The 26,356-nt window shown below is 39.9% G+C and overlaps 1 protein-coding gene across 1 annotated transcript; it reads right to left on the bottom strand.

Annotated features, from left to right (window-relative positions):
- Positions 1-707: 707 nt before the first annotated feature.
- On the bottom strand, positions 708-22,670 carry LOC148780555 (uncharacterized). Its single transcript, XM_088847940.1, has 3 exons — positions 20,831-22,670; positions 1,366-1,484; positions 708-1,275 (listed from the first exon to the last, which is right to left on the bottom strand). Exon 1 carries the CDS (start codon positions 22,469-22,471, stop codon positions 21,689-21,691), a length of 783 nt encoding a protein of 260 aa, XP_088704066.1. The 5' UTR covers positions 22,472-22,670; the 3' UTR covers positions 708-1,275; positions 1,366-1,484; positions 20,831-21,688.
- Between the last annotated feature and the right edge of the window lie 3,686 nt (positions 22,671-26,356).

Below are 26,356 nucleotides of genomic sequence, written 5' to 3'. Positions count from 1 at the left end.
CAAATTATTTGAATTTGTAATAAAAAGATTAAAATTTAAATACGAAATGAGGTCGTGACCGTCAGATCGACCTAGATTCAATCTGAGCCATTGGGCTCATATGAACACAATGTTCATATGAGCTAGTGGGCTAATCTCAACCTTTTATATATATGTGTGTGTGTGTGTGTGTGCGCGCGCGGGTGCCTTTATTTTCTGATAAACGTTTTTTTGACAAATGTTACTTTTTTTATTGATAACTATGAAAAGGAAATTACATCATCAGAAACAATCAGAGACGATAGAGAGGCTCCACCCTTAGCCAACAAATCTGTCACACTATTAGCTTCGTGATAAAAATGAGAGAAAGAGACCGAAACAATAGCTGCAATATCCATAATCTACAACCATTAGTGTTTCAAAAAGCGCTAGGCGGGTCCTAGGTGGCCTAGGAGGTCCAGGCAGCCCAGCGCCTAGGCAGGCGCTCAAAACCTGGGCGGCCCAATTGAATCCAAATAAGGATTCTGCAATGCAGTTATGTCAGTATCAGTTATATGTATTGCAATACATAATTCAAATTATACTACATATTAGCATTTTTAGCACACATTCCATAAACATAACCATAATCCATAACTCGGTTCATTCTCCATATCCAATTAAAACTTAAAATTTACAACCAACCAAATTATCAGACCAAGTTATCAAATAGTATCAGACCAGTACTGCAGTACACCACTATGAGGAAGAAAACAAAATTGAATTATGAAACTATGAAAGTAATAATTGAAGACTCAAAAGAATCTTAAGTAGTTCAATACACAATACTTCAATCAAAGTTCAAACTTCAAAGTTTAACAATTATTCAACAATCAACATTCATCATTCATTCATCATCAGAAAATCTTGGGTCAGCAGCATTGGCATCATATTCATTGGAGACAACGAATTCGTCACCCTCCTCGACATATTGGTCATCCCCTTCATCCTCCGTCTCTTTTGAATTAGCCTCTTCTTCCTCCATCCTTGTTCTCTGTGCAGAAGATCTAGTGACCCTTGGAGGGTTAAATGATGTCCCTGAAGCATCCGTGACCATATCCCATGTCAATCTTTTATGCCCCTCGACTTTATCAACATCAACTAACCATTCTATAGCATATAGTCTATATTCTTTGATCTGATGAGGTCTCTCTTATCTCTCTTAGCAAACATGTCCTTCAAGAATCGATTGTACTTGATAAAGACTAGGTCATTGAGCCTCTTTGATTCAAGCTTGATCTTTTTCTTTATATGAATCTAACAAAATCAAATGAAACTAATTAAAATCTAATATCTATAGTTCATGTATTATTTATAAAATTATATAAATTACCCTTATGGCCTTACCCCTTCAAAAGTACTCCAATTGCGCTCACAACCGGATGAAGAAGTGGTTAGGTTTAATATCTAAATGGCCAACTTTTGTAAATTTGGAGAACTAAACCTGTGTTGGCTCCACCAATGGGCTGCAAAGATATAGAACAAAATCATAAATAAATAATAGAAGTACTTGATTACTTGAACTTGATGAACTTAAGAATATTATTAATACCTAGATCAATTTTGGCCCTTTGCCTTATCGCCATTGGACTTCCAAAAGACTTTAATGAGCGCTTGTAATTTATCAACTCATCAGTGCATATAATATCCTGCATATCAGGTTCAGGGACTAACACCTCTACACATTCATGAAATCCATTCATAATTATGTCATTTGTTTGCATATCCTTGTCAATATAAAAAAAAGTTGGATTCAAATAATAACCAGCTGCATGCAATGGCCAATGCAGCTGCCTATCTCACTTCTCGTCAATAATCTCCCAAGCAGGCCTGTAGCGTGTTTCTTCATCATTTTGCGTTATCTCTCTTTTACATTTCTCCATAACATCATATATGTAACCCATAGATTGCCACTATCAACCATGCGAATGACTTTAACAAGAGGAAAAAATACTTTAAGAGTCTTAACCCCTCTCCAAAAAGTCTTAGAAAGTATAATATCTTTCACATTCTTCCCAACCTGATCCTTAGACCATTTGCATGCTCTTCACTCATATGAGAAAAACATTTGTCTGGACTGTACTCTTCTCGAATGTATGTTATCTAGGCATAAGTATCATGTCGCAAATCTCGTGACCCCAGGTCTCACAATCTCTTTCTTCTTTGTAAAGGTGCACCTCATGTTGAGGGTGAGATGGTGGCTATAAATGAAACTTGTAACTAACTTGGCCTTCTTCACTGCACCTGATATCTCGATTAAACCACCAAGAATCTCAAGCATGAGGTTTGTATAATGTACTGCACATGGTGTCCAAAAGATTATATGATAAGCTATGCATAACAAATTAGATACAGCAACATTAGGAGCAACATTGTCTATGACAACCTGTACAACAAGATTCTCCCCAACCTCCTTGATTCCCTTATCTATCACTTGAAATATGTAATGGGCATCATGAATATTATCAGAAGCATCAATTGACCTAAAAAAGATTGTCCCTGCAGAACAATTCACAAGCAAATCCATCTGACTTCTTCTCTTCCTATCACTCCAAGCATCAGTCATAATAGAAACCTCATACTGAGCCCATGCATCATTCTTAAGTTCTACAGGTTCCTTCGTGGCACTCATTGTCTTTTTAAGAAAGGGCTTTGAAAGCTCATATGGGGTTGGGGGTTTCATCCTAGGGCCAAATTGGCCAACTGCCTCTATCGCAGCATAGAAACTGCTTAAGCGAGCGGTATTGAAAGGAATGCCCGCCTCATAAAACTATGTAGCAAGATAATACGTAGCTCTATCTCTCTCTTCCTTCTTGATTCTATTTTCAATGGTAGTTTGTTTTTTTGTTTTCTCTCATGCAACCTCAGGGTCAGGTCGAGGTAAAAAACTATCCATAGGGCCTCTAACCCGAGGCTTCTTAGTCCCAAAACTAGAAGCAATTACGACTCCCTTCCCCTTTCTCTTAATAATGGATTGCTCGACCTCTTGACATCTTTCCCTTTCCTCATCACTATCATCATCATCAAAATTGGCCCGAACCTCAGACCTAATCTTTGCTATAAAGTCAAATCTCTCATCTTTTTTCATTTTCATCATATTCAAAAAATTGTTTATTTCCTCTTTAACACCATCATAAGTCTTTTACATGGGACAACATCCCCCCTGATATCGGCAAGATCTTTCTTGAACCGGTTTGTACCCTTTTTATATCCTTTTCACAAAACTTGCATCTTATGCAATTTTTATCATTAGAATATGGGTTATAGCCATATTTTCAACCGGGATCACCACTCTTATTAGACCCGAAGAAGACATCTGAAAAATAATGTAAATTAAAAAATCAATAAAAAAAAATCACTTACGTTGAGTTTGATTGTTCAATCTTCAAACTTCCACCTCAAAGATGCTTCTAAATACTCAAAATCTTCTAAAAAAACCCCTAATAACTTTGCAAAACTTAAAAATAAATCTAATATCAATGGGTGATGTTTTGATCAATTTTTCCTAACTTTGATAAACCCTTCGATCCAAAAAAATGTACCAAAAACTAGATTTTTGGGGGCTTTCTCCCTCTAAAATTGGCTCCAACAAGTTTTTGGGTTCAAATGAATCTAAAACCCTAATTTTTTGCCCTTAAAAAAAAGATCAAAATTGCCCCTACTGAAATCAATTTCCGCCCCTGAGCGCTCGCCTAGGCGGGTTCCGTACTGCCTAGGGATCGACCGCCCAGATTGGCCGCCTAGGCCTGGGCAATGTGCTCATGCCTTTTGGAACTCCTAGGCGGCCTAGGCACTAGGCGGTGTTTACGATGAAAATCTGACAGATCTTCTGATGAAGATCTCTTGAATTTTAACACCTTAAACTAATTAAAAAGATGTAAATAAAGTGGTAGAGAAAGTGAGACAGATCGAATTCAAATATGAGGCCAAATTTGCTCGGAAATGAGCAGATCTATTCTCAGATTTGTGGCAGGGCCAGCATGATCAAGAGCATTAAAATATGATTTTTAAGACAAGTTAATAGATCAAAAATAAATAAAAGAAGCAAAATAATAAAAAGAAAAGAAATAGAGAGGAAAATATAATAACAAATGGGGCCATATTGCTCGAGATTCCCGAGCCTTCGAGGGCTCGCCCGTATCAGAACCGATCCCCTTTGCCTCTCTAATTTCGGATGTTGACCAGCAGATCTCTGGTATAAAAGGTTAGATCGAGGGTGGTTGTGCCCTAATTCTAGTTTTGATCTAGGGTTTTTGTACCCTAGGTCTAGGTTTTCTCAGTCTTGGGGGTTAGGACTTCAAGAGGCTAGGGTTTTTATCTTCTCTAGGTTTTCAATCTAGATATCTTTCTAAAGCTATCAATCTTTCTCAGGGTATGGAGGAGAATTTTCTTAGTTTTCTAAGGGTTTTGTAATCTCCAAAGGTTGAATATGAATTTTGATATTTTCTCTAATTTTTTGAGATTTTTGGGGATTTTTCCTAAATTTTTAGTAATTTTCTAAGGGTTTTTCCTATTTTTTGTATTTTTGGATAATTTTCCTAATTTTGGGAACTTCTGAGGTTTTTTTGGTCTCTTTTTCTCTCTACTTTTGGGTTAGGGAGAGGGGTTATTTATAAGATTCAATTGATAATTTTTCTTAATTTTTTTGGAGTTTTTTTCAGAATATTTTGGATTTATCTTGAAGTTTTAGCCTGATCTAATTAAAGAAAACGCATTTACTGTGTTATCATCCCCCGTATGGGCCTGTCAGGCCCGTTACAGCCCCACCCACAACCCGACAGTTGGGTCTCACATGGACTAAATTGTTATTTGTTATATCTTTTTATATGTAGGTCTGATTCAGACGATTCTTAGAACCGTTGAAAAGCTCTTGGCCTCTACTTCAATTGGGATAGATTTTGGTAGTTTTGAGGTAATTAAATTGGGTCTACTAGGATAATAGGGTCCTAAAGGTTCAAAAAATCATAGAATTTGCCATATTTAAAATGGGGTATCTACAATTGCCCCTCTTTGACACACCCTGTCCTTCGAGGGACAGATGAGTGGCAAAGAAGTAGACACTTTGGCGTTCTCTGTCCTTCGAGAGGCAGGTGAACATCAAAGATAAAGCAGATATTTTAAATTTCTTTCTGAGCTCACGTGGTCAAGGGGCACACCAACTATCCCTCCACGTTATTGCGCTCACCGAGCTCACCCACCTAGGGCGTTTTTCCTCCTAAGGTTTTCGGCGTGAGATGTCGGTGAGTTACACAAGTTTAAAACTCGAGTTGGATTTTCCAGCCATGCCACTTAACTTCAGGGGGTTTTGTAGTTTGAATTTTTAACCTTGGCATTTTCTTTGATCTCGGGTTTCTTAAGGCTGTCTATACGAAAAGGATTTCTATAGGAAGAGACTTGTTTGGCCGAATCCAAAGTGAGAGGCAAGGCAGCAACGGGGCAATTACGACAACGCGGTAATCATCATATACGGGTGTCCATGCTCCTTTGTTTTTTTAAGATCGTTTTAGAATTTTTTTTTTAAAGTAAGGGGAGAATTGAAATAGAACCCGGAGCAAGGACATGTTATGATTTTAACAAAGAAATAAATATTTTTGAAAAAAAACAAGACATATATTGAAAATTTTGAAAAGAGAAAGATATTTCGAAAAACAAGGTTGGTTAGCAGTTTTAACTCCTGCAACCATAGAGCCCTCTAAGCGGTTTAACGTCATGCAGCGATGGACCATACAGCCGACCCTTTTACATCAATACGAGGATAGACAGAATCCATCGAACAGGGTGGTTATGCCCTGGATACACCCGACCTTTTTGTGTCATACGGGCTAGACGGTACCTACCTCGGCTCTTTTACATTACACGAGTTTGACTTTTTTCCATCGAATAGGGTGGTTGTACCCTGGATACACCCGACCTTTCACGTTATGCAGGGATAGACGGTACCTGCCTCAGCTCTTTTACGCCGCACAAGTTTGATGTTTTTCCATCGAACAGGGTGGTTGTGCCCTAGATACACCCGACATTTCACATCATACGGGGATAGACGGTACCTGACTATGCTCTTTTACGTCGCATGAGTTTGACATTTTTCCATTGAAACAGGGTAGTTGTGCCTTAGATACACCCAACATTTCATATCATACGGGAATAAACGGTACCTGTCTCGTCTCTTTTACGTCGTACGAGTTTGACGTATTTCCATTAAACAGGGTGGTTGTGCCTTGAATACACCCGACCTTTCACGTCATACAGGGATAAACGGTACCTGCCTCGGATCTTTTATGTCGTAAGAGTTTGACGTCTTTCCATTGAAACAAGGTAGTTGTGTCCTGAATATACCCGACCTTTCACGTCATACGGAGGTAGATGATATCTGCCTTGTCTCTTTTACGTTGCACGAGTTTGACGTCTTTCCTGTCTCGGCTCTTTAACGTCACACGAGTTTGACATTTTTCTTGTCTCGATTCTTTAACGTCACACGAGTTAGACGTTTTTCCTGTCTCGGCTCTTTAATGTCGCACGAGTTTGGCATTTTTTCTTGTCTCAGCTCTTTTAACGTCGCACAAGTTTGATGTTTCTTTTCCTGTCTCGACTCTTTAACGTTGCGCGAGTTTTATGCTTATTTTGTCTCAGCTCTTTTACGTCACTCACACGAGTTTGACGTTTATCCTGTCTCGGCTCTTTTATGCCGCATGAGTTTGACGATTTTCTAAATTAGACCTTGGGACATCATACGTACATACGGGGATGAGCTTGCCTCATTTCGCCTCAGGGGATCCAGTCGAGAGAAAAACGCTCTCAGACTAGCCAAAATCGTCATTGACGAGGTTCGCCCATTTCCGATATGTGGTAGTTGGTAGTTATACTCATACAACCATGGAGTGCCTGGCTAGTTTCAAACCTTCATAACAATCGTAGGAAGTTGGCTTTGAGAACGATGCTAGATCGACTAACAGTTTAACCTCTTGTAGTGATGGAGGAAGTCATTTCTAAAAGGCTTTTGAAAATGGAGGGTTTTAACAATCAAATTGAAAAAACGCTTTTAAAAAGGACGGGCCTTACAGTTTTGCCACCTATGACCCCTTTGTGGTCATTTTCTTTATTATATTTTACTCAAAGATGATGAAAGGATTTCCTTATGAGATTGTGAGAACTCAAAAGTCTCGAAGTTGTCTTTTTACCTTTGGAGCTTTCATCCTATGCTTCGCGGGTTCATGAAGAGTTCTATGGATTCTTGTTGAGCTTCCATCTTGAAGAGGTCTCAATGTTCTGCCAGGATTCTTCGAAGTCACTTCGGTTTTCCATTCATATCACACTCTCGCATCTTTTTGAGTTGGTTATGTTGGGAACCTATTGGGTTTAGGAGGAGTCTTCATCCACAAGGTCTGCTTGTGCCATATTGTTGGAACTTGCGAGTACTTGTTTGTACTTGAGTGTTTTTTAATCAGAAGCTCCTTCTTGGAGATTTTCTCTTTTTTTTTACCCATGATGGCCTTTCAGGTTTCCACCAGTCTTTTTTTTTTTCTTCTTCTTTTTTTTCTGTTTTTTATATGCCTTTTCAGGTTTTCACCACTCTTTTGAGCCCGTTAGGGGTAGTATTTTCTGAGATACATCGCATTGATGGAGTCGTTGAGCTCGCACCCCTCCAGATTCTTAATCTTGTAAGAATTGCCTGCGTGCACTAGAGTGACCACAAATGGCCCCTCCCAATTAGGTTTGAACTTGCCTAAAGGGTGTGGGTTTGCAAGAGTATAGAAGATTTTCTTGATTACCATGTTCCCTTTCCTAAACTGTAGAGGAACAACTTTACTTTGGTATGCCCTCTCAATTCTACGCTGGCAAGCAACAATATTTTGTGTTGCTCATAGTAGTCTTTCATCCAAGTTAACGAGGGCAGCGATTCATGCTTTGATCTTTTGTTCCGCATTTGAATCTTTATGAATAAGCACTCGAAGAAAAGGTATCTCAACTTCAATGGGTAACACTGCTTCCATACATACACCAATGAGTTCGGGGTCATGTCAGTAGGAGTCTTCTCAGTTGTTCAGTAGGCCTAGCTTTTCGTGCCAATCTTTGCCACCTTCTGTTATTCCGTCTATAATTTTAAGAAGTCTTTTGTTTGTAGCCTATGATTGTCCATTTCCTTGAGGATAGTAAAGTGTGGAAAATTTCTGTGTTATCCCAAACTTTTTGCACACCTTAGAGATCGTTTTATTTTTGAGATTGGATCCATTGTCAGTAATAATTAACTCAAGAATACCAAACTTGAATACAATATTGTTCTTTATGAAATGGGCAACATATTGTCCCTCAATTTTGACAAATGATGCGGCCTCTACCCATTTGGTGAGTACTCTATAGGCGTTAATATAAAACGGTGGTCGTTTGAGGCTTTCGGTGAGATCATTCCGATGATATCAAGACCCCACATGGTAAAGGGCCATACAAGCGGTGTTGAGTTGAGTGGTACGGATGATGCATGGATGAGGTCTCCATTAAGCTGACATTTGGGACACCTCTTTACGAGCTTCCAATAATCTTTGGCCATGGTGGTCCAGTAATAGCCTTGGTGCCTGATTTTCTGAGCTCAAGGCGGCTGCGCCAAAATGACCTCCGTCATTGTGTAACTCTGTCACTATTTGGGCGATTTTTGGTTGATCAAGACACTGTAGAATGATGTCATCGAAGGACTTTTTGAACAGGAGATCACCTCTTACTAAGAGTCTCATAAAAAACTTTCGAAGGGCTTCTTTATCCTATTTGGTGGCTCTTTCAGGGTATAACCCATCGTTCAGCAAGGATAGAACATCGTGGAACCATGGTTTTGCCTTAACTAGCGCATCTGAAGCCACAAGAGACACTTCCCCCCTTCTCATTTTCTTGCTCTATTTCTTCTTCGATCCTTGGTGGGGAAGGACCATGTGTGTTCTTGATATAGAATGGTAGCATGGTGATTTTTGGAGGAATATTAACCATTGAAGCAAGGGTCACAAGGGCGTCGGCAAACCAATTATTTTTCCTAGTTACATGTTGAATGGTGATTTTCTTGAAATATGAGATGATCTTTTCCACCTTTTCTTGATAGGTCTTGAGCTTTTCTTCTTTCACCTTCCAAATCCCTTGAACTTGGTGTATGACGAGTAAAAAGTCACCAATCACTCGTATTTGTTGGATTTTCATTCCCATGACATTCTCGAGCCCTGCTATCAAGGCTTCATATTGAGCAACAGTATTGATACATGGGGAATTCAATCTGATGATTGTTGGCATTAAAATCTTCTCGGGTGAGAATAGTATGACTCTTATACCTGACCCATATTCCTTCCTTGCACCATCGAAGTATAGCTCCCAAATTGATTCCTCAATTGTGAATAGGTTCTCATCAGGGGGATCCATGTTGACGGGAGTGTTATCTGGTAGTGCGTGTTCAGCTAAGTGGTCAACAATGGCTTGTCCTTTGATCGATTTTTTAGTAACATATTCGATCTCGAACTCGCTCAATAACATTCTCCACTTCGTCAAACGTCCATTCAGGACTAGTCTCTCTTCAATAAGTAGTTGAGTGGGTCTATTTTGTAGATGAGCTTGACTGAATGAGATAAGACATAGTGTCTTAATTTCTGCATGGCCCACACAAGCGTCAAGCAATGCTTCTCCACATCCGTGTATCTTGTCTCATAGTCCACCATAGTCTTGTTGAAGTAGTACATCGTTTGTTCTTTTTTATGATCATCGTATTGTCCTAGCAATAAGTTCCCCATTGCGTTATGAATGAAGTCTTGGTATGGTCTTCTTCTGCCATGAAGATCTAGTTGTATCCTGGCAAACCGTCCATGAATGATAACATCTCGTGCCCCGCAGTGTTGTCGACCAAGGCATCTATATTTGGTAATGGAAAATTGTCCTTTGGGCATGCCTTGTTGAAGTCTCTATAGTCAACACACACTCGGATCGTCCTGTCTTTCTTAGGTATGATCACTATGTTGGCCAACCATTATGAGTAATCGACGAGGGTAATGAACTTCTCTTTGAGCAGCTTGTCGATTTCTTCTTTAATTTTGAGCTCAAGGTGGGTCTTCCGATGTCGGAGTTTCTACCTTACATGCTTGGCCCCTTCATTGAATATTAGGTGATGTTCCACCAATGTGGGATCTAACCCTGGCATATCATCGTATGACCAGGCAAAAACATCGCGATATTCCTTGAGAAAGGAAATCATATTTTCTCACTCTTTAGGAGATAGGGACGGTTCAATCTTGGTTAACCTTGGGTCCTTCTCAGTTCCAAGTTTTATGTCGATTGTCTCTTCGATGACATCTGTTGGGTCACCATTGAACCTCTTCTTGAATTGCTCAACATGGGAAGTGAGTTCCTCAGGTTGAGGGATTTCTTTAGACTCTTGGCTCTCTTGATCTTTATCTTGGTCATCCAATTCGTCATCTTGGGTATTGTGCACCGTTATCGGGCTATCTTGAGTGTTTGTCTTTTTTTCATTATTATCAGTTTTATCATGTTTTGATTTTTCAACAGTTTTGGGAATAACACAAGAGGTGTCCCTTGTGGGACTCGCGAGAGAAATGTTGGGGACTGGATGTGTAGGGTGGTTAGATGGCCACCATGCACCTATCCATTTTTTGGCATCGGGACTTGAAAGTGCCGTTGGTATGCTTTCAGTGATTCTCGAAATAAGGGAGTGATCAACCAATTCCGTTCCTGGGTTTAAATCGATGGATGAGCACGTTAGACTGTGTTTGAGCCGATTGTGCATACCTTCAAATCCAGGTCAGTCAAAAGGTCTTCAATTTCCAGTTCTTGTGTGTATTGAGATGTGGAAGAAGAGTTATTCCTCGTTGGGGATTCAAGGATCACCTTAGTTCATTTTGAAGGACGGGCATCGAGAGGATCGAGGCGTTGAATGCCTCCAAATACAAAGCCCGGATAGCTTGAAGGCTTCATCCTACTTTGCAATAAGGTAAGAGAATACCCGAGACCTCTTCGATCTCCGTTTTCAATTTTGGCTTCGAATGATTCAGAAATTGCCTCTGTTACGCCTTGCCCTTGGCCATCCAAGCCTTAGCCTGGTTGGAAGCCTTAGGAGAAGAGCATGTGCCAAGCTTCGAGGGACTCGAAACCGTATCAATGTTGACATTGGATAATTTCATCCATCGATGCAGAAGTTTGTAAAATTTGAGGAACAAGGTCGCCGGCCTGTAGGCATAAGGTTGGCACAATCAACTTGCTCAAAGGAAGCGAGCAGAATTTCTCCTAGCTCGACTCCTACAGCTAGCTTCCCGTTATATATTATAGGATTGAGAAAAGCAGGGGGTTCAGCACATACCTTTGCGACACCATTTTTAGTTGGAAATTTGAGGCATTGATGGAGTGTAGAGGTAACCACGAGGTTTTCATACAGCCACGGTCTTCCTAACGGCATGTTGAAAGAAGGTTTTATGCCCAAAACAAAAAACTTTATAACTTGGATGGTAGGGTCGATCTTGAGTGTGAGAGGCAGTATGCCTTCAGCTTGTCTTTTATTTCAGTCGTATGCAGCGATAGTTAGTTGACACGGCTCGAAGTCATCTAGGCTTTTGCTTATCTGCTTCCCTGTTTTCATATGGCATATGTTTAAGGATGCCCCATTATCAACTGCATGAAGACGGTGATGTGCAGAGGTTGGACGTGAAATCGGTTGAAGCTGACTGGGATGTCATTGTCTATGAATACGATTGGTGTTGGTGTCAATCAGCTGGTTGATCATTCTGCACAACTCATCCGGCTGCGTGTTGCTCGGGATGTGTGTCTTAGCAAGGACCTTCTCGATCTGGGTTCTATGTGCTAATGATTGGCGAGTAGCTCCAAGATGGAGATTTGAGCCTGGATCTTCCCGAGATGAGTTGGTAGATCGTAGGTGGTTGCAGATCCTTGAATTTCCTTGTTCGTCTTGTGATCTACGACCCCCGCTGGTTGTTTGGTTTTTGAGGTATTTCCCATTCTTTTATCGAGAGTATCGGCCATCAATTGAATGAGTTTGAACACTCTGTCTCTTCAAGTTAAGGAGTTGATCGCCAGCCAGAAGCTCGATAGGGTCATCCCTAGCAAGAGTAATGGGAGACTTTGGGGTGTTGGCCCCTTGTTTGGAAGATGGCGTCCTTTCATTGGTCCTGACCATATCAATCTCTAGTGTGTCATCTTCACAATATCAGTCCCATTTGGGAAGGTTATCGAGGTTTGGAGATGAAGGGCTTCCTCTTAGGAGGCTCAAAAGATCTTCTTCGGGTTCTTAAAAGTGATGATCACAAGTAATATGAACTGATTGAGATCCTCTTCTTCGTCTCCACACTGAATCATGTGAATAACAACGTTCTCTTTCGAGTTGTCTTGAGCTCCCAACTTTTCGATCGCTGTGATAATATTTTTAGGGAGAGGATTTGTGAAGATACCCATCTTTTAATTAGGCTCTTCGATAGGTTGATTTATAGGTGCGACAGTGATGTCCCCCCTATTGATTAACCCTTGAATCACTCATTTCAAATATATGTCGTTTTGAGTATCATGAGCATGGTTTTAATGCCATTTGCACCACTTGCTCTTATCCGTGACTTAAAATGATGGCGGGAGATAAACCATATCCTTAGCCAAGAGTAATTCCAACACTTTTTCTAATGGGTCTTTTAGAGGGGTGAAATTATCCTCTCGCCTTTGGTTATTATTTTGAGCGTTGGCTCTAGGCTGACCCCTTCGGTTTTGATTCTGATTGTTGCATTGAGCAGCTGAACCTTGGGTCGATCCATTAACAAGAATCTCATTAACCTGACCAGAAGCATTCCCCTTGGTTTTGTTCTTATTTTGAGTTGTTATCGGCTTATTGTCGGGCTTGATACTGAGGGGTATCCCTCTGGCCCTTTCATGTCGTGCCACTTGCTCGATCATGGAGTCGAATGAGTGGGGGACAAGACCTTGGCTGAAGAAGGTCCTGTACTCGGAAGCAGCATTCTCTAAGACTATGGAGATCTTGGTTGGGTCTGTAAGTAGACATTCTATGACCCTCATTGCCGCCTCATGGAATCGACCGATGAAATCCTCAAAGGATTATCCTGGGTTTTGTTTTGTTGCACTGAGTTCACCTAGGCAAAGAGGTCTTGGTGTCGACCCGTGGTAGTGAGGGACAAATAGGTTGAACATTTCATCTGGAGTGATGTGTGGTCGAGCGGACATTGTTCTCCGACACCAGTTCAAGGCCTCACCGGTCAATGTTTGTGAAAAGATGGCTTTCAGTTGGTTAGCCCTGTCTTGCAAAGCTCTAACGGAGAGGAGGTACGCGTTGACATGAGTATCTGGATCGCTCTTCCCCTGGAACATGTTTATGAATTCTTAGACCACAAATCCCAGGGGAAGTCTTCTATGCCTCCAAGGGTCTCAAGAACATAGGCCTTCGAGGGTAGAATTTCATGCATGCACATTCTTACATACATATCCTACATTTCTTTTAAGGTGCCTTCTTGTTGAGTATTTAGCATGGCAGTAGGCCCACTGGTTGGTGGGTTCCCAAGCGTAGACTGATAAGTTGAAACTTGGGGTATATGTTATACTGCATGAGCCTAAGATTGATGAGCTGCAGTCACTGGGGCAGTTTGATACATTGGTGCCTGAGGGGCGTATTGACCCATAGGTGTCCCCACCAGTTGCGAAAATTGCATAGTTTATTGGACCGGATGAATCAAAGGGACCGATTGAAGAATCGGCTGACTCGGTTGTGCTAAGGGTTGACCTATACCACTAACTTAGTTTGGGATTGACCTGTAATAGTGTAACCTAAGTCAACTAGACTTTTGAGGGCAGCTTGGAGGCCTGTCGCGCCTAAGGGTCGGTTTGAGTCGACACCTCTGCTTAGTGTTCAGGACATCATGAGTTGTACTATGGTGGCTCGAGGTTGGGTTAGATCGCTCAGACCTAGGTGGGTCTTGGTTTTGAGATCGCTGCATCTCAGAGTTATCTTGGTTCGAGTTATGGGAATTGGCTTCAGATGTTGCATGAATTTCTTCCCTCACTCGACTTCTACTTTGGTTGCCTAAAATCCCCTATAAGATGACGCCTGGTCTGACTCCTTGACTATTCAAGGTTTTTCGTGCGGAGCCGACTTTTCGAGCCACACAGATCTCAGGATTTGGAGTGGATGCTTGGGACTCTGCTTCTAATTGAAGACTTGGCCGTTGGATAATAGATTGTCAAGTGGTCTGTCGATAACTCCAAGGGATTGCAGCATACTGGTCCCTAGGTTTGGGCAGGTTAGGCTTAAAGTCTGCCGTGGAGCAGTCATCATGGTCGCCTTGAGTGATTGACATGGTGATTGCTTTTGGCTGGGTTCTAAAATCTAGACTTAGGTAAGATCTAAACTCGACGACTTAAAGCAAACTAGCCTGACACTAGGGGTAAAAACCTTAGCTAATGCCTAGGCTATGACTAGTCTGAAACCTAGACTTACTAAGGTTTAGGTTCCATTGAATCTAGTAAGTCTAAGTTCCAGAATAGTCTTAACCTAGGTCTTAGCTAAGGTTTTTTCCCCTAGTGTCAGGCTAGTTTGCCTTAAGTCGTCGAGTTTAGATCTTACCTAAGTCTAGATTTTAGAACCCATCCAAAAGTAATCACCATGTCAGTCACTCAAGGTGACCATGATGATTGCTCCACGGCAGACTTTAAGCACTAGAGGCAACTCTTAAGCTTAGACCTACGCTAGAACCTAAACTAAGATCTAGACTAGATGGTGCACGAGTCTCGGCTAGGACCAAGAGTAGGTTTAGGTTTGGAGGGGTAAGCAACCTTAATGTATTTTTTTACAAAAAAAAATTTATTTTTAATTTTTATGAAACACAATTAAACTAAGCCTGATGAAAACAGGGAAAATATGATTTCATTCAAAATTAACAAACTAAAATAAAATCAAAAGGGCAGAAACAAAACTGACCTATCTAAAGAAAAATATTTATTTTATATTTTAAAAATTTTATTTTAGGTCAAAAATTGGTCAACAGTGAACCAAAAGTCCCTGAAATGGTCCTATGGGGTCACAGAAATTTTCTGAGACACTTGCAGTTGGGCAACACGGGTGGTGTCGCCCTTGCAGGGTGGGCGACACGGCTGGTGTCGCCCAAAAAAAAAAAAATTTAATTCGTTTTTATATTTTTATCTTGTTAAGCTTGATGAAATAAGACTACTTTAAACTTGGAAGAAGTAGGAAATAAAAATATTTATGATAAAATAAATAAAAATAGAAACGCCTAGATTGAACTGAAAAAAAAAAAAATTTGTATTTTTAAAAACTTTATTTTGATCTTATTTTTTTTTTTCATTCACAAAAGAGTCCCTAGAACGGATCCACAAAGTTACATAAGTTTTTGAGACCTTTGAATTTGGGCAACACTGGGAGTGTCGCCCCAAAAAAGCAGGGTTTTGGAGCACCGAAACCCTGGATTCTGTTCATAGCCGACTTTTGGGATCTTTTGTGACTGAAAATAGTGAAAACCAATGAATAAAAATCGTATTTTGAAACTTGGATCAAGCTCGAAATAGCCTCACAATGGGTGCTAAACTGTTTACGATGAAAATCTGACAGATCTTCTGATGAAGATCTCTCAAATTTTAACACCTTAAACTAATTAAAAAGATGTAAATAAAGTGGTGGAGAAAGTGGGACCGATCGAATTCAGATCTAAGGCTAGATTTGCCTGAAAACGAGCAGATCTACTTTCCGATCTGTAGCAGAGCCAGCATGATCCAGAACATTAAAATACGATTTTTAAGACAAGTTAACTAATCAAAAATAAATAATAGAAGCAAAAAAATAGAAAGAATAAGAAAGAGAGAGGAATAAATAATACCAAACCGGGCCAGATGGTCGAAGATTCTCGAGCCTTCGAGGGCTCTCTCGTATCAGAACCAGTCCCCTTTGCCTCTCTAATTTCGGACGTTGACCAGCAAATCTCTAGTGTAAAGAGTTAAATCTACGGTTTTTATGCCCTAATTCTATTTTTGATATAGGGTTTTTGTGCCCTAGGTCTAGGTTTTTTCAGTCTTGGGGATTAGGACTTCAGGCGAGTAGGGTTTCTATCTTCTCTAGGGTTTTCAATCTAGAGATTTTCTAAAGCTGCCGGTCTTTCTCGGGGTCTGGAGGAGAATTTCATTAGTTTTCTAAGGGTTTTGTGATCTCTAAAGGTTGAATATGAATTTTGAGATTTTCTCTAATTTTTTTGGATTTTTGGGGATTTTTCTTAAAATTTTAGGAATTCTCTAAGGGGTTTTCTTATTTTTTGTATTTTTGCGTAATTTTCCTAATTTAGAGAATTTCTAAGGTTTTTTTTTTTCTCTTTTTCTCTCTCCTTTTAGGTTAGAAAAAATTTTCCTAAATTATTTGGATTTTTTTCGGAATTTGTTTTATTTATCTTGAAGTTTTAGCCTTATTTAATTAAAAAAAAAAACGCGTTTACTGCATCAACAGATGCATTGACTGCATCATCAGCCTGCATCTGGGCCTGTCGGGCCCATTACAGTCCGACTTGCGGCCCAACAGTTGGGTATCACAAGGATTAAATTGTCATTTGTTAAAAAATTTTATCCGTAGGTCCGATTTAAGTGATTCTTAGACCGTTGGAAAGCTCTTGGGCTCTACTTCAAATTGAGATATGATTTGGGTAGTTTTGGGGTAATTAAATTGGGTCTACTAGGATAATATGGTCCTAAGGGTTCAGAAAACCATAGAATTTTCCATATTTAAAATGGGGTGTCTACAGGCGATCCGCTTTTTGAATCATTGGCAAGCATTAAGGATGTATTTCCCATGGGACTCTTTGAACATTATTACACCATTTTTTTACATTCAAGAAATCCCCTTCAATCATACAATTGTTGCCAAGATCTCCAATGATGAAAAGCTTCAACCCACTGAGCAAAGCACTCAATTCTATGTAATTAACAGTTGCAATACCTATCGGACCTGTATAGGTAAATAAAATATTACCAAAGCAATCGTACATCATAGCTCCAATCTCAGCTACTCCAAGGTTGCTCAAAGAGCTCCCATCAAAATTTAGTTTTAAGCTTCTTAGTCACGGAGCTGTTCAAATATATCTCGGTCTAGTACTACCAACACTAAGAGAGAATAGATTATTTAAATTAGCCAAAACATCTACTTGAGAGATGCCTCATCCCTCCTTAGTAATTGATAGCCATGAACAGATATAAAGTTTAATGAGATGAATTAATCTATCAAAAGGATTAGAAATCCCTTCAAACGTCCTCCTATACCTTATCTTCCAAATCTTCCACATGATCACGCCTCTTGCTATCGTTCAGACTGCTCTACCCGTCTTAGGCAGAAAAGGTAAAGTCAAGTGCGAAAAAATCCCCGCCACATTTTGAGGAAGCACCATTTGTATTCCTAAAACACCAAACAACCAATACTAGATTCTCACAGTAAAAGGGCAATGTATAAATAGATGCGCACAATTCTCTCCATCTGCCTTGCACGTCAAACATACATTTGGGAGAATTTTTCTTCTTTTAATCAAGTTAGTCAAAACTTTGTCTTTCGCAGCTAACTAAATAAAAACTTGAACTTTGTGTGGAATCAGTCATTTCCATATTTGAGTAAATTGTGAACAATACTATCTCCAACTATCATAAAAGAAAAGATTATAACATGATTTGACAGAGAAAACACCATCGCTTTCAATTTCCCAAATCATCTTATCCTCTGTATTTTAGGTTATATAGGCCTTATCCAACATCTCCATAAGTTCACACCATTGAGCTAACAACACATTATTCAACCAACTATAAGCCAAAAAGACATTCCACAAAAAGAGCTAACTCGTTCTTTCTACTGTCTCTTTTACCTTTAAATTAGGCCTAGTAACAATCCTAAACAACTCAAGAAAAACTGCCTTCAAAGGATAATCCCCTAGCCACTTGTAGTGCCAAAAGGAAACTTGATCACCACAACCTAAATTCCATCTAAATTAACCCAAGATTATTGGCCTACAATTAAAGATAGCTCTCCATATGGAAGAAGTATCCTTAGCCCTTCCTCCCCCAAGCCAAAGTTCTTATCTATCCATACCATATTTAAAAATTAAAACTTGGTACCAGAGCTGATCCTTCATATGGAGACTGCGCCACCACCATTCGTACATCAAAGCTTAATTAAACGTTCTGATTTTTCGAATACCAAAACCTCCTTCCCGTTTAGAGGTGCAAACTTTGTCCCATCTTAACAAATGAAATTTCCTCTCCTCACCACAAAAACCACAAAAACCCCAAAAAAATTCCCTCTCATCTTTTCAATTTTTTTTGCGATCGAAGCAAATATATTTATCGACGACATCTGATAGCCAAATAAGATCTTAGTAACGTCACACTCCCTCCTAACGACAAGTATTTCGGCTTCCATAGATCTATTTTAACTTGTACTCTTTGAGCACCTTATCCCATACAGCAATAAAACGCCTTGAATGTAAAATAGGCAAGTCAAGATAGGTAACAAGGAAAGCATCAACTTTACACCCCATAGCATTTGCCAAGTTATCTACCACATCCTGTGAGCAATTAATACCATTCATGGAAGACTTGTGAAAATTAACTTTTAGGCCTAGGGTAACATCACAACATTCCAAAAATCTAGCAATATTTTTCACTTGAAGAATCTCAGCATCACAAAAAATAAGAGTATCATCTGCATATTGCAGATAGGAGATAGTGATACCTAAGTCAAAGATCTTCAAACCAGAGAAGTGACCCAAACTTTTCACCTTATTCAACATCAAGCTGAAGAATTCAACATAGATGGTAAATAAGAATGGAGAAAGATGATCCCCTGGACGAAATCCTCTAGAGGCATTGAAAAAACCAATGGAACTCCCATTAAATATCATCAAAAAATGAGCCGATGATAAACATCCAAAAATCCAGCTCCTCCATCTATCTCCAAACCACCTTCAAAATTTCTAACAGAGCATCCCATTCCACCCTGTCATATGCATTTTCCATATCTAACTTCAGCATAACTCCAAGTCTTTTACTAATTACTCGAGAATAGATACATTCTTGCTCCACTAACACACTATCAGTAATTTGGTGCTCCTAAATAAATGTTGACTGCGTACCAAAAATGAGGAGTGAAAAGACAACTTTCAGACGCTCTGCCAACACTTTAGCAATAATTTTATAAAGGCTTGTGAGAAAACTTATCGGTCTAATATCTGAGATTTCAGATATCACCGATTTCTTGAGGATCAAAGCCAAAAAGATAGAATTTACCCCTTTATAAATATGCCCTCTAATCATGAAATCTCAAACCAACTCCAGTAATTCTCCTTTAACCAAGTTCCAAAATTTATGGAAAAATGCTATAGGGAAACCATCAGGTCCAGGCACTGTATTACCTAGCATTGCAAACATTGCCTTCTGCAACTCCTCAAAAGTAACATCTCTCTCCAGCAGACCCTTCATCTCAATAGAAACCACTTTGAAGAGTACTCTATCAAACTTTGGGGTAAATTTAACTTCTTTAGTAAAAGTATTCTTGAAGTGATTAATAACTGCTAGTTCCATAGCAGAATCATTCTCTAAATCAATCCCAAGAATAGCAACTCCAGATATGTCATTCTGCCTTCTTCTTATACTGGCAATTGCATAAAAAAACTTGGTATTAAGGTCCCTTTCTTTTAGCCACTTAGATATAAACATTTGTTTTCAATAAATTTCCTCTGATCTCCTAAGATCATCCAACTCTTTCAATTTTTTACACCGATCCAAAATAGACTATTTGGTTAAAACACCATCAATTTGGATACTATGATCTAACACTTCAATATCAGTTAAAACACTCTCAATTTTGCCTTTGATATCAAAATTGTTTTGTTTCTTCCAAGCAATCAGTGTATGTTTGATGTTCAACAATTTTTTATGCAATTGATAATCTAGAGTCCCCTCAACGATAATATTACCCAGGCACCTTTAATCAGCTCCACTACAACATTCTCCTCCAACCATCCCACATCGAGTCTGAAAGGTTTCAAACTACCCTCAACAAAGAAGTATTCAGTAAAATAGGGAGATTATCAGAAGAGAGTCTAAGCAAATACTTGACAAAGTTTAAGGGAAATTCTTCCAACCATTCCATCGATATCAAAAACCTATCTAGGTTAGACATAGATATATTATTTATACTATTATTAGACCAAGTGAACTTATATCCAATAATAGGAATATCCATAAAAGAACTGCTTTCAATAAACCTATTAAACATCTTCATCAATGTATTAATAGGAGTACCTACTAAACACTCGTCCGGCCTCTGAATAAGGTTAAAATCTCCCCCAACCACCACTATAAATGATAATGAAGGAATGACAGAAATCATCAAAATAATAAAAGCTTCTTTAAGAGCATGCACAGAAGGTCCATAAACATTCATGAAACCAAGAAAAACCCAATTTAGGACCATGAAAACCCAAAAGCAAAAATCTATCTTTAATTATCTCAAAGTTTTGAAGAGCCAACGGGTCCCATAACACCCATAAACCACCAGATGCACATATCGCATCAACCCCACAAAAACCAACCACACCAGAATCCCAAACCTCTCTAGTACCAAAAACATTCGAACTAAGTAGTTTTGTTTCCTTTAAAACCAAAATCACCGGTTTATACTTAGAAACCAAAAAAAAGACAATCCTTCTTCTACAGGGATCAACCAAACCCCTACATTCCAAGATAAGAAGTTCATTAAAAAATCAAAAAGGGGGAGGGTTAGAGGAGGAACCTGGTCCATCAAGACCATCGTCAAAATACAGCTCCTCCAGCATCATAGCTTCATTCAGCTCGTCATCCCGAGGTGATGAAGTCGAAGAAGACAAATCCAAGTCCACCACTGTCGGGTCATAGAAAGAGATAGCAGCTAGCGATCCTCTCTTGAGAATGCCACACGCCTCAAGTCTCGCTGAAGAGCGAAAACCTTTCAAAGCAACTCTGTTCTTCTTAACTGAAGCGTTAGCTTTGGTTGGAGTCTTAGCCACATAAACAACATCCTTGGCTGGGCTTAAACCAATCTTTCAAGCTGACACCTCTCCCTTTTCAGCAGCTTTCCTAGTCCTTCTTCGCTCCTTGATGTCCTCTAACACCACACAGAGAAGAACATCATCCATTCCCATGTCATCCATCATCTTGGCCACCATAGGAATCTCACACATGTGCATCTCCTCAGAACGAGGCCCCACAATTGGTAATGGAGGAACTTCCACATGTGGTAAGACATTGAGGGGCAAGACTTCGTTAGACTCAGTCAAAGCCATCTCCGAATCAAAGAAAACTTCCTCGTCTTGAGAAGCATAATGACCCTCTTCTGTTAACTGCAAAGGACTCAAAGGAGCTTCCTCAGGTTCCACCACCACAATAGATCAATCAACAGAGGATCAAAACGAGTTCTAGGTTTCTTTGCCCGACCCTTGACTACCACCACTCGAGAAGGAAGGGGATACATCTTCAAATTCCAAAGAGTAGCTATCAGCAGCCACAAAAACTTCTGGGAATAGAACACAACCGATTGCTTCTTTTGAGCAACAAGACCTAGAAGAACAACTAACACAAAAAGGAATTCCAAGAGGTTCCTTTTAAGCTCTACCTATTTCCGAAGAAAGGAGAAAGAAAAAGATTTCTTAAGATCAACATGATTGGAAGAAGAAAAGTCAGTTGCCAGGCATGCACTGTAGTCCCTGACCAAAATCTTGCCAGGCCGTAGATCCTTCTTGGAACTCAATCCTGCTGCCTTTTCATTATCATTTGAACATGCCCTATGCAAAAAAGATGGAGCTTGCAAAAAAGATGGAGCTGCCAAGGGACCACCAAATTTCAATGTTATGCTAATATCCAGGCCATTCAAAGGAAGCTCATAAGTAGTTCTTGGGATCAATGCACCGTTGTAATGATGCTCCTTAGTTGCCACCTGGTAGCTGTTATCGGTACCACCCTTTGATGCCCTCCGGTGACTGCCAATAAATTTCGCAAACCCAACCGATGATTCTGGAAACCTCCCCACCAGAATCCACCATTTAATAACCTTCGTAAATTCAAATTTTTGAAATTTGAACTTCCGCTTATTACTCCTAAAATGCCTCCGCGAAAACTGATGATTGGGCCTCCCAAAAAACTTATCTATGGCAGTCACGTTCACCTTCTCCGGCATCTCACTCTTCCTTTCCTGCTGCTTCCCCTTGGTAGAGTTCTTTGCAAGTTCTTGGGCAGATCTCACAGAAAATGAAGTTCCATCCTCATTCGTAACAGAGATCTCAAAGAAATCCTCATCGATATATGAGCAAACTTTATCCATAATAGGCATACCAGAACATCTCCAAATCTTAACTCGCACAAATATGTAAATAGGACTCAAAAAAGAATCCCAATCCATATCATGGTAAACCCCAATACTACCAGCCACCTTTTTTATGATGGATAAGTTCCATGCATTCAACAGAAGACCCCAACAATTTAACCAAACCGTCTCCGTTTGCAAGAAGGATCCATTAGATAAAGCCCACCGTACCTCTTCCTTCTAACATAATTTAAAAACTACTTTATTGAAACCAATAATCCTAACATTGGGACGATAAGACAGATTCCAACCCCTCTCAGCCCAGCCCGATAAACCAAATAGGTCAGCAACGGGAGGTGAGAAGGAACCAGACACAAAGAAATCTGATTTGATTTCTAGCTGCTCCCACGCCACCTGATCCACCACAACATTTGGAAAGAAAGAATCCAAAACCCCACCATTTTCAACACTTCACAAGTCAACCTTACTCTCACCCAAAGCATTCTTCCAATCCAGTAACCTTGTCATCGTTCATCTTCAAGTTCAGAATTCTTCTTCTCCATCCGTCAGTGCTCTGATCATTCTTGATATTTTCTGATAAACTTGACCTTGCCCCAATGAAGGTTACTGCGGTTGCATGGCAAAAGTGTTCACACATTATCAAATATATCTGACAGGCAAAAGGAGATGGACCACTAAACGGCAACAAATCTACATGCTAATAGAACTCATCATTCAGAGCCCATTCCAGTCATTCAAAGATAAACAAACAAATACTTTTAAGAGAAAGTATTGGGACTTTGACGATCTAGTTAGATGTAGAAGAGCAGAAATACTGAGAGAGATAGGGATGGAGAGAGTTGACATTGAAAACAAAGTGCCAAAATCATTTGAAAAAGTAAATGGTTCTTTGTATACTTTTCCAGAAAAATTGGGCGGGAAGGTCAGTGTTCAAAAAATCGACTCGGCCAAGATACTCGGACATTGGCTGAGACGAGTTATTCGACCAAATCCGAATAACTCGGGCGAGTTCATGTCCTGTTTAAAAAAAAAGAAATAACAAAAGCTAATAATATATATATATATATATATATATATATATATATATATATATATATATATATATTAAGATAATTATATCAATAATAGTCAAGTAGCACACTAGTCAGTGGATACAAGGCCTTTTCAATTAGGTTTTGATATCAAATCCCGCTTATTTTTTTATTAAAAAATTGGAATTGTATCTGGCGGATTCAATGTAAATATGGATGGGCATATCTAATATACATATAAAATCGGGACATATTACTCGGCCGAGTCCAATCCTCCTCGGCCGAGTCCAAAAACAGTGGTTTGGGTTTAACTACCCTTGCACTTGCGTGTCAAAATTGTCTATTTGGACTCGCTGCCAAAAGACTAACGATTATTTTCAAATAGAAGAAAGCGAAAAATCCCAGTTGTGATGCCCATTAAAATGGATAGATAGTTGTGCACCTCATTAAGGCTCATATTTAACAATATAAAAATAATTCATACAAAATAAAATCATCAAAATGCTCCTGAAATTTTAGGGTATTTTGGTCATTTGTTTTTAATTCATAATAAGTTTTTAGGTACATGAAGGTGGAAACTTAGATACCTAAAATTTCAGCTCAATTCATTCCTAATATTGGCTGTTTAGTCATGAAAATTTACTCATGTGATCAATTTCAAAAGAGGACAAAACGTTTTAAATAAATTTCAAAAGAGGACAAAACATTTTAAACGTTTTTACTCTGTTTCTCATTATTTTGAATTCCAGTGAGAGTAGGAATTAATTTGAGTACATTTTGAGCACCATATATCTATCTTGTATTGGATTGAGCTTGAAGTTGAACACACCTCAACCAAGCCTGTGGCTTAAGTCAAAAAATAGCATGCTTACTTTTAAGACCCATATTAATGAGAAGATATAACCTCCTAACTTAGTGACCAACCAAACTAATAATGTACATTATTGCCTTAGCTTTAGGCACACAGTACAAGATCAGATCCAATTAATAAAGGCACGTGTCAAAGAAAAAAGCAAGCCCGCGACCAACCCTAAAGAGAAAATAAGCATCTTCTCAAACCCTCTTCCCCCTTAAGACCCAAGAAACTCCATCCCCTCAAGAGCCACAAGTTGGCCTCCTAGAATTACTACAAGCATTACCCTTACAACACCCCATATACAATATAAGGTGGATTCATAAACCATAACTGAACACCAGACCCCTAATGACCTAAACATCCAATCTAACATGACGGAAATCTCTACTCCCATGGGGGAAATGACACACACTACTTTGAGCTTAAATGCCACCCCTCCCCCATCCAAATGTCTTATCTAAGAGGGGTTAAGGACCGTCAAAAAGGGGTTGGGTGACCACCCACTCAGCTAGTTTGTTTGTTTGTTTTCTTTCTTTTTCTTTTTTTTTGTGGGGAGAATGTTCACTTGTATTAATTAAAATAGTACACCAAAAAAAGAGGCACCCTAAAGGAGCAAGAAAAACAAGAGAGAGAAGGTGCGAGTGGGAGGCACAAGGAAGCCTAGTTCCCCAGCAAGGAATTAGAGTGAACTACCTCCCTAGCCAGTGAGTTGGCCTCTGCCTCCGAATTTGCTTCTCTATAGATGTGACTCCAAGACACCAAAGTTTCCACCGATAGTCTCTACCGACAGGAGGAAGGGTTTTGCTTCTTTGTAGATGTGACTTCAAGAAAGTCTCCACAGATAGTCTCTACCGACAGTAGGAAAGGTTGGAGGACCAAGTGACCACGTTCCTAGAATCCCCTTTGACCGCAAGCATTGTACTCCAAGGGTACTAAACCTGGCATCCAGGTAGGGCCCCAGCAAGAATCCAGTCAGCTATACCTATAGGTCGCGAGTAAGATGACAAAAAGCTGCCTTCATAAGTCCCAAACATGCCCCCTACCCCAAGGGGGTCAGGATTGCCGGGAGAGCAACTGTCAAAATTGAACTTGAGAAAACCCGCTTCTGACAGTCTCCAAGCGGGGGATCAAGGGGTGCCAATTCTATGCAAATCTGAATGGGAGTAACCCTTAAACAACTTATGGTTCAGGGCCCCTTCTCAATCAATGCAGTAACTGGGTTCCTCTGGCCACTGAAGGTCCTGTGGTTTCTTTCAATCCAAAGAACCCAAATTGTGGCTGCCGTGGAGGCTTTCCAAAGGAGATGACTAGCCTTGGGCCAGGGAACCGAGAGGAAGGCCTCGAAGAGGTGAAGAACCGATCGAGGAGTCACCCAAGACTATTGGACAACTCGCAGCAGGTTGGCCCATAAGGCTGAGGCCGTTTTGCAGTGGATAAACAACTGGTCGTTTGATTCTTCCACTTCCAAGCACATAACACACTGTTTGAGACAAGGGAGTCCTCTTTTTTGGATGTGCACATAACACACTTGTTCAGACAAGGGAGTCCTCTCTTTTGAATGTGGTCAATGGTGAGGACTCTCTCATGAATGGCAATCCAGCAGAAAACTTGGATTCTCGGTGGTACTGGGGGAAATCATGTTTTGGAAGCCAGCAAAAGGGGAGGGGAGGCAAGATTTAGAAAAAGGGCGAAAGCGCAAACAAGATGACACATAGAAGTTGCCTGAAGCTGTTGGTGACCACGACCAACTAATCTTGTCTTCGCCTAGTGAGGGAGAAGAATACTAATCTTGTCTTCGCCTAGTGAGGGAGAAGAATACCGAGTGCGGCCATTCGACCGTGGTCCTGAATTCTTCAAGTTCACCATCAGTTAGGGGCCTTCTGAAGTTGGGCCCCCAAGTTCACTCAGGATCTAAGGTCAAAGTTCTCGGCCACAGAAGATTGGGGTTCCCGAGCAAGGAGGAACAAGTGTGGGAAAAGTTCTCTAAGTGGGCATGTCCAACTCAAACGTCATACTAAAATATCACATGGTTCCCTTCCCACTGCTGAAAACGGATATGTTGGAGGAACAAAT

This window comes from Amborella trichopoda, chromosome 9 (genome assembly GCF_054954075.1).
Source record: "Amborella trichopoda isolate Santa Cruz 75 chromosome 9, AtrichopodaSantaCruz75HAP2 v2.0, whole genome shotgun sequence".
Lineage (NCBI taxonomy): Eukaryota > Viridiplantae > Streptophyta > Magnoliopsida > Amborellales > Amborellaceae > Amborella > Amborella trichopoda.
The sequence above is the reverse complement of the archived record's forward strand: the minus strand, read 5'-3'. Positions and strand labels throughout refer to the sequence as shown.

Excerpts from the sequence above, each read along its gene's own strand:
- LOC148780555 (XM_088847940.1), bottom strand. The coding sequence starts at position 22,471 with ATGGATTGGGATTCTTTTTTGAGTCCTATTTACATATTTGTGCGAGTT.